General features: G+C 41.1%; 1 protein-coding gene across 3 annotated transcripts in view; it reads left to right on the top strand.

The window, feature by feature from the left end:
* LOC126293339 (centaurin-gamma-1A) overlaps positions 1-15,878 on the top strand; it is a 304,641-nt gene that overhangs the window by 227,882 nt on the left and 60,881 nt on the right. For all 3 annotated transcript variants that reach the window (XM_049986531.1, XM_049986532.1, XM_049986530.1), the window contains 2 exons: positions 4,976-5,186; positions 11,928-12,084. In XM_049986531.1, coding sequence (XP_049842488.1) covers positions 4,976-5,186; positions 11,928-12,084 — 368 coding nt within the window. The remainder of the gene's footprint in view (positions 1-4,975; positions 5,187-11,927; positions 12,085-15,878) is intronic.

Raw genomic sequence — 15,878 nt, 5'->3', positions numbered from 1 at the left:
ATTACATACTTATTGACTGAAAATATTAGGCATACTGTATTAAATCATTAACTTTTATATATTCACTGCTCTGTAATAGTCTATAAGCTTGATTATTACTGTAAATTAAATTAGCTTTTTTACAAAATACCGTGTGTGCATATGTTTTATTTATTTATTTATTTCAAAGCCAAAAAACGTATCAGGCTTGTCGAGTTATCCAGAGTCCAGTTTTCGGGGTTCTAATGTTGATCATATGACTGGCCAAAAGAAGTTTACTAATATCAAATACCGGCCTTAATTTGAGGAAGAAATTTCTGAGGATGTACGTCTGGAGTACAGCATTGTATGGTAGTGAAACATGGACTGTGGGAAAACCGGAACAGAAGAGAATCAAAGCATTTGAGATGTGGTGCTATAGACGAATGTTGAAAATTAGGTGGACTGATAAGGTAAGGAATGAGGTGGTTCTACGCAGAATCGGAGAGGAAAGGAATATGTGGAAAACACTGATAAGGAGAAGGGACAGGATGATAGGACATCTGCTAAGATATGAGGGAATGACTTCCATGGTACTAGAGGGAGCTGTAGAGGGCAAAAACTGTAGAGGAAGACAGAGATTGGAATACGTCAAGCAAATAATTGAGAGGACGTAGGTTGCAAGTGCTTCTCTGAGATGAAGAGGTTAGACTAAAATGTTAAAAAAAACTTTAAAACTCACTATTTTTCACCTAAAATTTAGAAAATTTCCGGGGTAAGACCCTCAGTATCCCCCCCCCCCCTCCCACAAATATATTTTATAAGTCGGAGCCCCTGAAGATTTTGCGTCCGTTTAAATGTGACATGTTCTTTTCGTTGTTTTTGCAACAGTGTTCTGACCGTTTTGTGTACCAAGGAGGATCAGCTCCGTCGTGTTGTAATTTATTTGGTATAAATCTCTCATTTGCTGCCGATACTATTTCTTACATTGTTAATTTGGAAGGAGTGGAGTTTGTCTCTCAGGAAGGCGTCAAGAGAAATTTTATCTGCTTTTTCGAATACGTATGTTTTTCGTTTATTTTTGGAGGCTTTGGGAGTTACAATATTCAACCTCGCTACGCCTAGACCTGTATCCTTTCTGATGCTTGTTATTAGCTCAGGATTATTTGTTGTTAAGAGGCCAAGTGTGTTTTCACAACCGTTTACTATTCGTGTGGGTTCATGAACTAACTGCTCGAAATAATTTTCAGAGAATGCATTTAACCTAATTTCAGATGCTGTTTTATTCATACCTCCGGATTTAAACATGGATTTGCGCCAACGTATCGAGGGTAAATTAAAGTCGTCACGAACTATAATTGTATGAGTTGTTTAAAATTAAACTCAAGTTCTCTTTGAAACTTTCAGCAATTGCATCATCTGAATTGGGATAGGTAAAAGGATCCAATTATCATTTTATTCCGGTTGGCAAGAATGTCCTGTGCCCATACTAACTCATAGGGACTATCTACTTCAATTTTGCGCCAAGATAAACTACTAAAAGCAACAAACACGCCATCGTCAACTGTGTTTAGCTTGTTCTTTCGGAACACAAGTGGGTTCTTCACAAAAAGATTCACTTTGTGCTTCAATTCCAAAACTGAATTACTCGTGACACAGCTACACAAACGAGCTAACACATACGATGGCCACACATGGAGTCTTGCTCGCTACTGACATGACTTTCAACTTGGTCATACCACCATAACGGCCGTACATTCGCAGTGTGCAGCACTTCTGAAATGACCCTCGTATGTTCACAGTGGAGCATCTTTTGCTACTCACAGACTATCCTCCTGTTTCAAATTCAGCTGCTGGTCCCAGTTTATGTATTCCTGTATCATCGATATTTGGTTAACATTTAGAGCCCAAATAGTGCAGGAGACATGTAATGGCAGAATCCTGAACAGGCCTTCAGACTATCTCCACTGTGGGACCGGCAGCTAAAAAACTAGACAATCCACAGCACTTACGGAAGCGAGGAAATGAGGTGTCTTTCGAGCAGGTAACTGGGAGTGTAACTTGACAAAGGAAGGGCCAGTGCATCATAAAACTTTGGCATATCTGGAAGCACATTAACATCACTTCACCTCTCTTTGTTGGCCAATGGAAGAGGCCCTGTACATCAGTAGCAAGAGAGACGTACGTGGGGAGGAGGCAGGCAGCTCATAGTGCCACACCACCCCCACGTATACATTTTTGGCTGCCTGACCTGCAACTTCACTCCTTCTAATTCACACATACTCTAGTTACAAACGTACTTTGTCCCTGGTGTTTCTTCATATGATTTCCAGACACTGCTAGTGGAATATCTCATTGGAAATGAAACTAATAGAGATGCAATTAGCAGAAATGATATCACACGTACTCCTGAAGAGAATTTCTGGTAGTGGTCTTCGGAAATCGTAGGTAGGATTACAAGTGGTGATGAAATTCGGTGGTGAGGCCTGGAGGCATGCTCAGGCAGTCCAACAGTTGAGGCAGCAGCTCACAGAAAGTGGGAAATGGGATTTGCCACAAAGTTTAAAAAATGGTTCAAATGGCTCTGAGGTCATCAGTCCCCTACAACTTTAGAACTACTTAAACCTAACCAACCTAAGGACATCACACACATCCATGCCCGAGGCAGGATTCGAACCTGCGGTCGCGCGGTCCCAAACTGTAGTGCCTAGAACCGCTCGGCCACGCGCAAAGTTTAAGATTATCTCAGTTTGATCAGTACAATTATTGCAAATTAACCATCAGAAATGTCAGTCAAAAACTCCTTCCAAGTTGTTTCTAATGCGGCTAGCACTTCAAACTCACACACTCCAGCACAAACCCTCCCTTATGTGATTAGTTCTTCCACATGGTGACCTACCCGTTTAGAATCATCCAGAGTATATAAAACTTTGGAATTTTTTGAAATGTTAAGTTTTCTTCGCAGCTTTATTTTAATTCTCTGGTTGGTAATAATGTGAACAGTAATGAAAAAAGAAACTACAATTTTACTACATTCAACTGAAAATTTGGTGAATGTTCAAGGGTTTTGCTTACACATTACTGCTTACCCAACTCCCCTCCCCCCCCCCCCCCCCCTTTCCCCAGACGCACACACACAAATATGGGTGCTGTGTGTGTGTGTGTGTGTGTGTGTGTGTGTCACCCGTCACCCCCACAGTGATTGTTGCCTACTGACAAACTATGCAGGGGTGCTATGATAGAACACACACACACACACACACACACACACACACACACACACACACACACACACACACACACACACACACACACACACGCTCGCGCGCACATTGTGAGAACGTACTTGTCATGATGTGATATGCAAGCATTAACAAGCAAAGTACAGGGCATGGATAAAAATATGTAAACAGCAAAAACACAATACATTATCATGTGTAATATTGTGTAGGAAAACTGATGGCTTTCAAAAAAGCTTCGATGCATTATTGCATGGTTTTCAGGGGCATCTTAAACCATTCTTCCTGCAAAATAGTGACAAGCTGAAGGAACAATGATAGAGGTGGATAGCCATAGTTCGCCCACAAAGGCTCAACAGTATTAAAATATGGTAACTGTGGCGTCCAGGGCAGGTGCGACAATTCGTCCTGCGAACGTGGGCCTTTTCATCTCGGAACACGGCATCACTAGTGGGGAGCAAACATTGTACAGTGGTATGGACCTGATCGGCCAAAATGCTCACATAATCCTCGGCATTAGTGTGACCCATGCCCGTGGGATACCACAGTACGGCTGCCCAAATTGTCAGTCAACACCTGCTACATGTCACTATCGAAATGTATAACAAAACTCATCTGGCTTTCTTACATTGCTCCACAGACCAGGTTTTATGGCTTTGGCAGCACATTTTCCAGTTATTACCACATACATCGCCGATGACGGGTTTCGAATTCCGTGTCGCTCTGCAGTTCCTCGCATACGCCGTTTTAGTGCCGACGATGTTTGCGAATGCGACATCTGCTGTCGTCACATTTTTCATCACGATCCTCTCCAGTGACCACCTGCTACGATCACTCGACACACACATTCGTCCCCGTTTGTGACTCGGTGGATGCTATTTTTCAACTTTGCCTGTACGCGGAGAAATCTACGGTACGGGCGTCTCGAGACACCGAACACTTCATCTCTGTCGGTCACGGAAGCACCGACAATTTGCGCACAGTTTATCTCTAATGTAATGCTCACAACACCGTCGTGAGCACGGCCGGCACTTGCGACGTATCGAGGACATTGCACAGGTGTCGTCCGAGGTGAGAAACGACAGTGCGACCTGCGGGCTTGTCTAGCGTCTGCATTTATGTTCGAGCGTGCGTTTTTTGTGGTGTTTCCATATTTTTGCCCAACCCGCGTACAAACACTGTGAGATCTCTTGTGTAGCAGTATACATATTATAATTCAGTTCATATAAATACATTAGTAGCTAGTAACACGATAGTATGTTTATTTTTAAGAGTTTTCGTCACCCGACAAGTAATCAGAATACTAAATGTTATTTACATAAGTGGTATCACTCAGAGGTGGTGGCGCAAGTCTTACACCACACACAAGCTGGAGTGCTACTCGTACTAGAAGAACACAGATTGTGTACTTCTGGATAATTTTTGTGGAAGAAGCCCACGTGGTTGCAAGATTACGAGGCGGTGCAGACAAAACTTGAGGCATATCGAGGTAGCTCCAAACCGAAGGTCATTGAAAGTTTCTACGCAGTTGAGAACATTAAGCGTAATTTAACATATTAATTTTTGTTTTTTTTCCATTAGTTATTTTAATTTAAGGTTCTGATTATTGACGAGGTTTTTTTCGGATTCTTCAAGTTAGTTATATTGTATAAACTACTATCATTAGTATTGTATTATTGGAGCTAATAATTAAACAACGAATACTGTTACGTAGGGAATATTCACACACACACGTGCCTTTTCATGTGCGTGTCAGCCAACTGTGAATGGAATTTCAGGAAAAGCCGCAGGCGGTCGAACCTGTTCACTCCCTCCAAGAAGGGCGAGGACAAGCTGAAGAACGGCACGGAGCTGGGCAGCGGACGCGCCATCCCACTCAAGCAGGGCTACCTGTACAAGCGCTCGAGCAAGGCGCTCAATAAGGAGTGGAAGAAGAAGTACGTGACACTCTGCGACGACGGCCGCCTCACCTACCACCCCAGCCTGCACGTGAGTACCACTATCTACACTCAGATGCCCTCATTCCAGAATGAGATTTTCACTCTGCAGCGGAGTGTGCGCTGATATGAAACTTGCTGCCAGATTAAAACTGTGTGCTCGACCGAGACTCCAACTCGGGACCTTAGCCTTCCGCGGACAGAAGTAAAGCTGTGAGGACCGGCGGGAGTGCTTCGGTAGCTCAGATGGTTGAGCACTTGCCCGCGAAAGGCAAAGGTCCCGAGTTCGAGTCTCGGTCGGGCACACAGTTTTAATCTGCCAGAAAGTTTCAAATGTCCTCATTGTTCTCCGTGATCTCCACTTTTGCAGAGAAAAATATTATGGTTTCATTGCTGATAACAACAACAACAACAACAACCACCACCACGATGAGCAAAGATCTCTTATTAACAGTGTTCTGTATTTGAAGATGTCAAAATTGATCATTCCGTCAATTGAAGAGTAGAAATGGAAAAGTGCTGTCGTTTCACAAAATGTCTTTTCAGCGCTGTTGTGTTCTCGGTGCTCAGTTGCATGTCCCTAGAATTGACCCAGAGTCAAACCGTGGACAGACACGCGTTAGTAGATGGCGCACGGTCTTTGTTGCGAGCTGTGCTCTGGAGTTCCAAAACTTAAAATATATGAGAAGTGATTTTTGTTGCCTACAGCTCTACTATTTGTAAGCTCACTACTGCATATCTGTACCTTTATTACCACTAACATGTGTTGACTCAGCGTTATTGGCATTTGGAACAAAATTGTTCAGTCTGCTATTTTGTCACAAACTAACATTTTTAGCTCTGTGGCTGTGTACAGAATACAAACTAGTGCTAGCAACCAGATTCTGTTAATAATGCTGTTTATTTACACAAATAGCCTACGTATTGGTTTCAAATTGAGTGATTCATCTGCAGATGGCTGATCACATTTATGTTTACCTTAGTAGTTGGGGAACGACAGCCAACAACCAATGTAAACAGCAACAAGTGCAACATAAATATGAGCAGCCATCTCTAGATGAATCTCCCGATTCGAAACTGCTAACTGCACTATTTGTGTAAAACAAATAACATTCAGAGTGTATACGACCCAGGGCAACCGGGAGATCCGGGAAAAAACCGGAAATTTTTCATCCAGGTGTAAACCGGGAAAAACCCGGGAATTTTTTAGAATTCTGGGAATTTTTCATTGTTTTAGTTTTCAGTTAAATTTTTGTGACTTTGACTGGTAAGAACCAATATTCTAACAAAGAATATTACTGTATCTCGCTACCGAACGAGAAAAAAAAAAGAAAAGAAAACTTAAGTTGCGAAAGCTCACCATATACAACAAAACACAGTGCTCGTAGAAGCGTCTGCCAATAGCAAAATGTGTCAAAGTCTTCCTAAAGACTATGCAATGTTTCATAACAACAAACTGCCTCCGATAAGCATGACGTCACAACTGTTCACATTACATTCGTTCTGGCTACAGAAGTGTGGCAGTTAACTGCACAATCAAAAGCAGCAGGCAGCCAGATGCTATCCGGAAAAATTTTACTGGCGCTCCTAAGCTGCCAGATTCACGTATGCGCAACAGGCCCGTAAGTAGGGGGCGGGGACAAACCGGGGTATCTGCCCCGGGCGGCAGTTTCAGATGGAGGAGGGGGGTTGGGGGGAGACGCCAAATTCATTTTATTGAGGTAAAATATCTTGTTTCACAAATCGACTACCATCGACCGCACGTTGGTCTATCGATTACTCATATGATTTTGAATGCACCCCTGTCGGTTTTTGAACATTTTTGAACAAATTCAAAGTTGATTTCTGAATGAATCGTCAGTTGATTTTTGAAAGCGTGCCTAGTGTACGTGATGTCTCTGCAGGGAATCCCTGTCGCATCTAGAAATAAACTTTCCTGCAGACGAAAGGTGACGGGTCAATACGAACCAAGCGGAATAAAGCCGAACGGGTGAATGGTAATCGCTGTTTATGTTGTTGACTGGATTTGCATGATCAGTGTTGTTATAATTACTAGCGAATTCAGTAGATTCATACTACCAGAGTGGAAATAAACGACTAGCAGGAATAACAGGCAACAAATATTACATATTGTCTTCTCTGTGTAGCCAAGAAAATGAAATTTTGACAGAAAAGTTTTGGCCCGACCGCTACACTATTAAGGGCCAGTTATACAGTCCCCGGCTAGCAGCCGCTGAAGTTCTATTGTGGAAGTAGCGCGGAAAACGCGTTGTACCGGAGAATAAATGCGGGTTAACTAAACCGGTGATTGTGGCAGGGTTAGTGAAGTTAACCTCTAAGTTTTGACACTTGGTTCAAATGGCTCTGAGCACTATGCGATTTAACTTCTGAGGTCATCAGTCGCCTAGAACGTAGAACTAATCAAACCTAACTAACCTAAGGACATCACACACGTCCATGCCCGAGGCAGGATTCGAACCTGCGACCGTAGCGGTCGCACGGTTCCAGTCTGTAGCGCCTAGAACCGCACGGCCACTCCGGCCGGCAGTTTTGACACTGGCAGGAATGGTTACAGAATTAGTGAAGACGAGATTGTTTGTTGGAATGAGGAAAGAGAAGAAACGGGGACTCACACAAATTACGGAAGTATATGACGATTCCAAATTTATATTAAAATTTCGCACTACTACTTTTCGACCTCATGCTTCAGAAGCTAGAGAGTATGAATGAAAAGTGAAACTATTTCCTAACATAAAACTTTTTGCTTGCAGTAGGCCTAATAGGCATTTGATATTGGTACTTCGTGAATTATATTCTGTCGTGTTATTTTTATGACTATTTGTGCCAAAACAGTCTCGTTTATTTGGTGTCTATAACAATTGCTGCAATATTAGGCAGGCCTATTTAATTTTATCTATCAGACAGTGACAAAATACACGTAACCAGATCGAGAAACCACACCAGTCTTGGGTACTATTTGTATTAACAATTTACGCAGTATTAGACAGCGATATTTCGATTTTCCACGTAGCAAAACATTCGACAAACTTTGATGAGGTAATAGATTCTTTCGCTGAAAGGAAAGCACGTCTTGTAAAGCTGTAGCAAGATTAGAGAGGAAAAAAAAGCTAGGACTTAAGGACTGAAGAAATATGTACTGTCTTGCTTGTCTCTTGTCTTTACTGGTTTTATGTATCCTATATTTAATTTTATGTCGCACAAAACAGCAAGTTATTAGTTAATAGGCAGTAAAGACTGCACATTTTCTGAAGAGTGTTCTGCCGGTTACAAATAATCCCATCCAGTGTTAATTGTGAGATTTTTTAAAAGGGGACAGGATGTCAAACCGGCAGGCTGGAAGCAGGAGAGGCACCACAGGAGATTTTAATTTCCACTGGCCTGAATATAGTTTGATGGCACCCATTACAGTTACATGTTTGAATTCCACACAGCAAAATACAGAGACGTGCGATGGAAGAATGCTGTGTGAAGAAGTGTGGCACTGCACTTCGGCACACTTAAGGCCAAATAACATGTCTTACGTTCCCTCGAACATAAAGGTTTTATGTATCAGATTCTTAAGAAAGAAGTGCGCTACAAAATGAAGATATTTTTGAAAAGTCGATTTTTTAAATTTTTGGCGTCCTACCTCAAATGCTCGAGGGAGGGGGAGCGCCACTATCTAATACTGCCGCGAACCGGAAACATCGTAGAAGCACGGAGCAGTCAGTTGTAGCGGCGAGGTGGTAGTTTGCTGCTTCCTCTTCATTTGTTGCTCTCACGTCAAATGAAAACAAAACGGAGTTCTGTGGCCGGGAGCTATCAAGTGAATTAAAATACATTCACATAATTACAGAAGCCTAAAATACGCTATTAGTTTCAGATTTGGTTTCCACCGTTAATCGCCTTGGTCCACAAAATCCCGTGCTCTTGGAGTATCCTCGACTGTCTTGTTTCTTTTATGACATGAATGTTTTACACGTGTGAGCACACAGGCTTCCTGCGCCATCGTAGATGCGCGCGACGACGCCTGTTATCTGGCGCTCTCTGGCAACTGCCAAAATGAACCTATTTCTAACAGATCGTGGGAAAATATTCCGAATGGTTGTTTCAAAAGCGTTACTCTCAAAGTAAATTTCCTTTTACGCAAGATGAACTCTGTGCGCGAATGTCCGGTGAATTACTTAAATCTTAGAGCGTTTGACTCTCATTCAAAAATCAAATCTTTGAGGACGACCAATTAAAAATATTTTCGAGCCCAGAAGATCAGACATTTATGTTGTTGTTAAAAATTTTACTGGCACATTTGTGTGATGTATATTAAAGCGTAATACGTACAATAAAGATCAACATTATGTGTGAAAGGTTAGATTCTCTTGCAGCTTATTAATCTTAGAACCAATATTATACGTGAAAGCTTTTCTTTTCTAATAGCAACACGGTGTATATCAACTTAAACCATTACCTTTTCCTATTTGTGTGTTAACGCTGCTTAACAGTTACGTTGCTATTGGCTGACTACATCATGTGTCTTATGCTCTGAATATCCACTGTCATCGACTGGCGAGATCGCTTGACACGAGCCACGACTGTTTTACAAAAGTTCTGCATCACAAACTCGATTTCAATCCTTCGGAAAGAAACGTGCGGTAATTGGTGGAATATGTATTTGTACTTTCGTAATACAAAAATATGCAGTGTACATGTTGCTGCATGTGACATATTTCCAGAACGTGTTTTTTCCCCTGAGTTTCGTTTTCTAAAGTGACAGGAAATTCTAAGCCGGTGTATAAAACCACAACTGTTGAAAGGACTGATAAGTTTTACAGTTCTGAGGAAAAGTATACTGTTAGTTACCACGGAAAAAGTGTATTTTCATCTGGGAGAAAGTGTATTTTGAACCGGGAAATACCCGGTATAGTTTTTTCCTCATCCACGTATACACCTTGAACATTATTAACAGTGACTGGATGCTATTTCTTCTTTGCAAGCATCAGCGTATAAAAACTTTCTTATTCTCATGTACAACCAGTCGACTTCCTGGTACAGCACTCAGAAAGTTCTTAATAAAGTATTTATTTTCTAATATTCTTTGCAGTGAGCAGTATAATTCTGTACTTCCAGAATACCTTCTCAGTATTTTGGGCACATGTCAGTTTTGCACAAACAGAGATACACTGTTTTCCACTCTCCTTATAAACCTCACACTTGGGAGTTAGAGCACTGACCATTTACACTCTTCAGTTCTTTTTGTAGTCTTCCCCCACAATGGTTCCCCACAACTTTATAATTCTGCATTATTTCTGAAGATTCATTGTCAGTCATCCATTCAGTATGATTTAAACATTTTACCTTATGTGTTTCAGGTTATTCCAGCATGTTCTTTATACCTAATCTGACCCTTCATCTCTCTTTCAGATGTGGTAAATTCTCGCACATCCTGAAGTCGAGTGTGGAAACCTCATTCCTGTTGTCTAGATTCTTCTGTTCAGGGTCGAACATTCTGCTCCATAAGGAACTGTAGGCACTATGGTTGTTCTACAAAACTTTGACATTTACTCAACACTGACTTTTATCATCTCAGGGCATCTTCATTGTGCTGCATGAACTGGACTGGAGAATGCTTTGATTTTGGAGTCACTGTTGCAGGAATGTAGTTTGGACTCAGTGTTGCTGGAATGTAGCCTAGATATTTAAAACTGTTACCCTGTAGCACAGATCCTACTGAGAGTGTTGTTCTTCTCAAATTTCTCCCAGTATCTTAGTTTTATGTACAGGTGTATCAAAATCATATATTTTTAATACTAAATACATTTTGTGGACTGACTTTAGTACTGTATCTTCTGATTCTGTTATGATTAGTTGCTCATCTGCAAAAAGTCTGTTCATCTTTCATAGTCATGTCTTCTAAAGCTACCTCAGAGATTAAAACTGAGTCATGGCCTGGCACACAGCTTAAGTCTGCTAGGAAGTTTCAGTTTAGCATATACTCCACTGTAGATTGAAAAAAAAAATGACTCTTTGTCATCATCCATGTAAAAATTGAAGGATGTAGGTTATAAATAACACCATTGTATGACATCTTGGATATTTGCTTCTTTTTTGCTGATTTATCTTTGCTTCAGTATTTTGCTATAAAGGGTTTTAACAGAGCCTCTCTTTTCCTTTCCATTATTTTATGTCTAACCACTCAATTTGGTACCATTATTAAAAAAACACACATTTACAACAACACCAGCTATGGGTGAGTGTTTTGTGCATCTGTCATAACCAGTTTCAAGGCTAAATTCTGATTATAAAATGCTCTTCGTCATAATAAGGAGCCTTCAGTAGTAGTGGTGGTTATTTAAGAAGGGGAAAATAGGATGAAGGTGAGAGTTGACGTTTGTGTCGGGGAGGACATTCGACTAGAGTAGTCCGTGCAGCTGTATTGGCTATACTGCTGTGGCGGTGTAATGGCCAACTCGTCTGCCTAGAAAGCAGGAGACCCGGGTTCAAACCTCAGTCGTGGCACAAACTTTTTATTCATTTCTTCGGCTTCTATTATTAATTGTAAAGAGATTCCTGAGTTGTGTTCTTACTGCTGCTTACATCCGTTGACACGGTTACAGCTTACGGTTTACTTTCATCGAGCGTATGTAATTGCCGTGTCTGTTGCACATATTCAGGCACCTCTACAGTGCTTAATATAAAGGCAAATAATTTGATAAACAATAAAATGAAGTGCACAAAATAAAGTTTTTATTTCGCTATTTTTGTAAATAACTAAAATGTGTTCCACGTGCTGTTCCAGGACTACATGGACGATGTGCACGGCAAGGAGATCTCGCTGCAGTATGTGACGGTGAAGGTCCCCGGGCAGAAGCCGCGCGGCTCCAAGTCCATCGTCTCGGCCAGCGCCGGCGCCAACAACGGCATCAACGAGAGCCTCGGCTCGCTCACCATCACCAGTAGGTGCCGAGACTTGACCTCGAGTTTTACGTAAAAATAACATGGGCGAGTAATTTCCGTATGACCTGTCAAGTGCCAGTAAATGGTGCTCTGACAGGGAATATTTGGTGCTTTGACGCCACTGCCATTTTACAGTTAAGTTTGATAATGGGAAGTCCCTGGTGGAATATGAATAATAGGAGGGTTAAAGGTAACAACTCGGCATGCAGTTGAGACACTGACAAGTTAAAAGACACACAATCTAGATCAAAAATATTGCTAAGCTTTTGAGCAATGTTGAGTTTATTTTTGCACGTTTGACGGGTCATAATTGCAGTCTCACAGAACAGTGTGGAATGTGTTGGTCTTATTCATTCACATATTCATGCACTCCTTCATTCATTCATTCACAAATTGTGTCCTGCAATTCCCATCTTGAAGGAGGAAGAGCCTTCAGGGTTTTGGGATGACTCAATTTACACATTAACAGGCAGGAGTAGCCATTGCTGGCTGCTTTTGTATAAAGTGTGCTGACAGCAGATTATGACTGGTGCTAATCTATTCTAACTGATAACTACTTCTACATCACTTTAAAGAAACCTACTGTTTCTCCTCATATAGGGTAATCTCCTCCTATAGGGATAAGAGTGGTATCGTGGGTCTCCACTAGTAATTTTGGGCTCATCAGTATCTTATAAACAAAGCTGCACATTCTGCTGGTAAGTCTATCAATTAAAGGTACTAATTTGTAATTATGCCTGTAGAGTGTCTTGAGGCAGTATCTAGCTTTCCCAGTGAGCAGTGAGGTTGTCTTGTTTTCATCAAGTGAGAACCAACAGCCATTTACTGCTTTAGATAATGCATTTTGACCACGAGCTGTTATATTTAACATGTATACATCATATACCAGTTTCGCTCATAGGCCACCATTGCTGGATATAACGTTAAACAGATGTTAGAAACGTATCCCATTTTTCTTTTAAACTGATAGGTCATCAAGGGTGTTACAGTGAAACCACACAAACAGCTTTCTTAATCTATCCTCGAAATGCTAAAGAACATATATTTGTTTCGTGCTTCTGTGGTACATTATCTGTTTGACTTGAAGCAATGTGAGATATGTTCAGTAGCATAATTGCAACTTTGATGCTGTATCAGCTTAAACGGAAAATGGGATATTGTTTTAAATGATCTGTTTTACATTACATCCGGTGACTGCGCTCTGTGACCGAAAGTGGTAGATGATGTATAGGTTAAATAAAAAAGCTCGTGATTAAAATGTGTTTTCTAAAGTATCTAGTTTTCATTGCTGACAAAAACTTTAAAATTAGCAGTTTGTGTTAGTGTCGTTACAGTTATGCCTAGGTAAATATTCATTATGATCTTTTCCTTCTATTACACACATAAGAAACGCTATTTTCCAGTATTTATACTTTACTTTACGCTAACATTTGAGGATGATAAATTTTTGTTTGCCAAGATGGCGGCATTGGTATTATGAGCCTCTTTGGTGCTGGATGTTTGATACTCCAATATAAAAGGGCACAAATTACAACCACTACAGAATCTCCATTCAATTTTGTGTTGCTGAAGCATCATGAATAGTTAACACCTAGGAGAAAACGAAAAGAAAAAGAAAGATTTTGGACAAGCAAAACACAATAAGAGCTTTAAAGGTGCCATTGAGCAAAGATTGTGTCTAAAAAAAGGCAGCAAAATATGGAGATTCTACATTATACGAAGGACCTTCAATAAATAATGCAACACTTTTTTCAGCAAATTTCAGTTTAACAAATACTGAATATGTAGTGGGGCATTGTGAAATATTCCTGATTTAGGTGCTATAGTTTCATGATGCTCTGGTAGGTGGTGGCACTATAGTAGTCTTCAGAATGGTGTCAGTAACAGCAGAGGGCTGTCATTGACTTTCATTTGGTGGAGAACCAGAATATTGCAGATATTCACAGGCACTTGCAGAATGGCTGTGGAGACCTGGCAGTGAACAAAACTAAAGTGAGTTGTGTCTGTCACCATCACAACAGGACTACATAAACCTGTCCAACCTCCCATGTGCAGGCTGGCTACATACAGCTGTTACTCCTGCAATTCTGGAATGTGCAGACATTCTCATCAGTGGATCACAATCTTACGTCTGGCTGCTTAACTGGATGTCTCTGTCAGTAGAGCTGACGCGCTTATCCACCTGTTGGAGTACTCAGAGTGTTTGCGTGCTGTGTTCATTGCCACCTAACAGAAGCCCACAAAGAGCAACAAAGGACTATCTGTGCTGAATTGCTTGCTCATTATGAGGCTAAGTGTGACAATTTTTTGTCAAACATTGTCACAGCCAATTAAATGTGTCGAAAATGTTGAAACGGAAGCTGTGGAGTGGCACTAAACCACCTCTCCTCCAAAGAAAAGACTCGGAGATGCACCCTCAGCCAGTAAAGTCGTGCTGACAAGTCTTTTATGACTCTGAAAGAGTTTATCTGTTCAAAGTCTTCCCTTACGGTGCAACGATCGATTGGAAGTTCATTGCACTACCCTCAGGAAGCTGAGGAAATGACTTCGGCATGTGTGTCTCCACAAAACTGATAACGAACTACTGCTTGCCCTTGACAAAGTGAGGACGCACACGAGTCTGCACACGAGTCTGCACACCCACGGCCTCCTTTGACTGTTCTTCCTCCTACACCCTATGACCCAGATCTGGTACCTTCCGACTTCTGTCTGTTTGGCCCGATGGAGGATGCACACTGCAAGAAGCGGTATGCGGGTGATGGGAAGGCTATTGATGCAGCGAGACGTCGGTTCCTACATCGACCGGTAGAGTGATACCGTGCAGCCGTATGTGCCCTCCCAGTAATACGGTGTAGGGCCATTGCACTGAATGGAGATTGTGATGAAAATTAGGGTTTTGTAGCCAAAAGAGCGGGAAATAATACGGTGTGTAGGACATGTCGGGAGTGTGGAAAGAATACGTTGAACAGGCAGATTAAAAAATGAAGAGTTACTGAGAAGAGTGAGAGAGAAAAGACAGTTACTAGATGTAATTAAAAAAAAAAAAAGAAAAGAAAAAAAAAAAAGAAATTGAATGGAGCGTATATTAAGAAAGAAAGATGGACTGATAAAAACAGATTTAGAAGGTTATGTAGAAGGGAAAAGGAAGTGAGGAAGGAAGAGATTTCAAATACCGGATGATTTTATGGACAGTACAACATACAGCAGCCTTAAGATGGAAGCAATGGATTGAAGAAAATGGAGAGAACTGATGGTGGTGGTGGTGGTGGTGGTGGTGGTGGTGGTGGTGGTGATTATGATAGGAATCCTGAATAAAACAAACCAGCTTTCAGAAAAAAGGTGTTGCATTACTAATTGAACATCTCTTATATAATCTTATAACAATATTTGATTTAATAAAGTGTGATTTTATTCATACTGGATCAGAGGTCGTGGTTGTCAATTTCAATGTTAAAAAAAATATATCAGCTCAACCACTTTTTTATAGTGTAAAACACTAAGATTGACACGTTTTGGAAGTCAAGCTTCCATCATCAGAATAATAAAAAATAAAAGAACCTGTTAAAAGTCGCTAAAATGGAACATGTACCAGGCACAATAAAATTGATAATAAAATTAAAACATCGTGGCTACTTCCCTAGTTGCAGTCATGTCTTCCAAGGTGCATGTCTGCATAGTCATCAAAATATAAAAAATTCTAAAATGGTGTTGCCTATGGTGTTCAACATCTAACCACATGGCTCTCCCCTCTATCGTCGTAAACCGCCCTTGCATCTTCATTGGTACCACACAC

The sequence above is a fragment of the Schistocerca gregaria genome, chromosome 10 (genome assembly GCF_023897955.1).
Source record: "Schistocerca gregaria isolate iqSchGreg1 chromosome 10, iqSchGreg1.2, whole genome shotgun sequence".
NCBI classification, from domain to species: domain Eukaryota; kingdom Metazoa; phylum Arthropoda; class Insecta; order Orthoptera; family Acrididae; genus Schistocerca; species Schistocerca gregaria.
The sequence above is the reverse complement of the archived record's forward strand: the minus strand, read 5'-3'. Positions and strand labels throughout refer to the sequence as shown.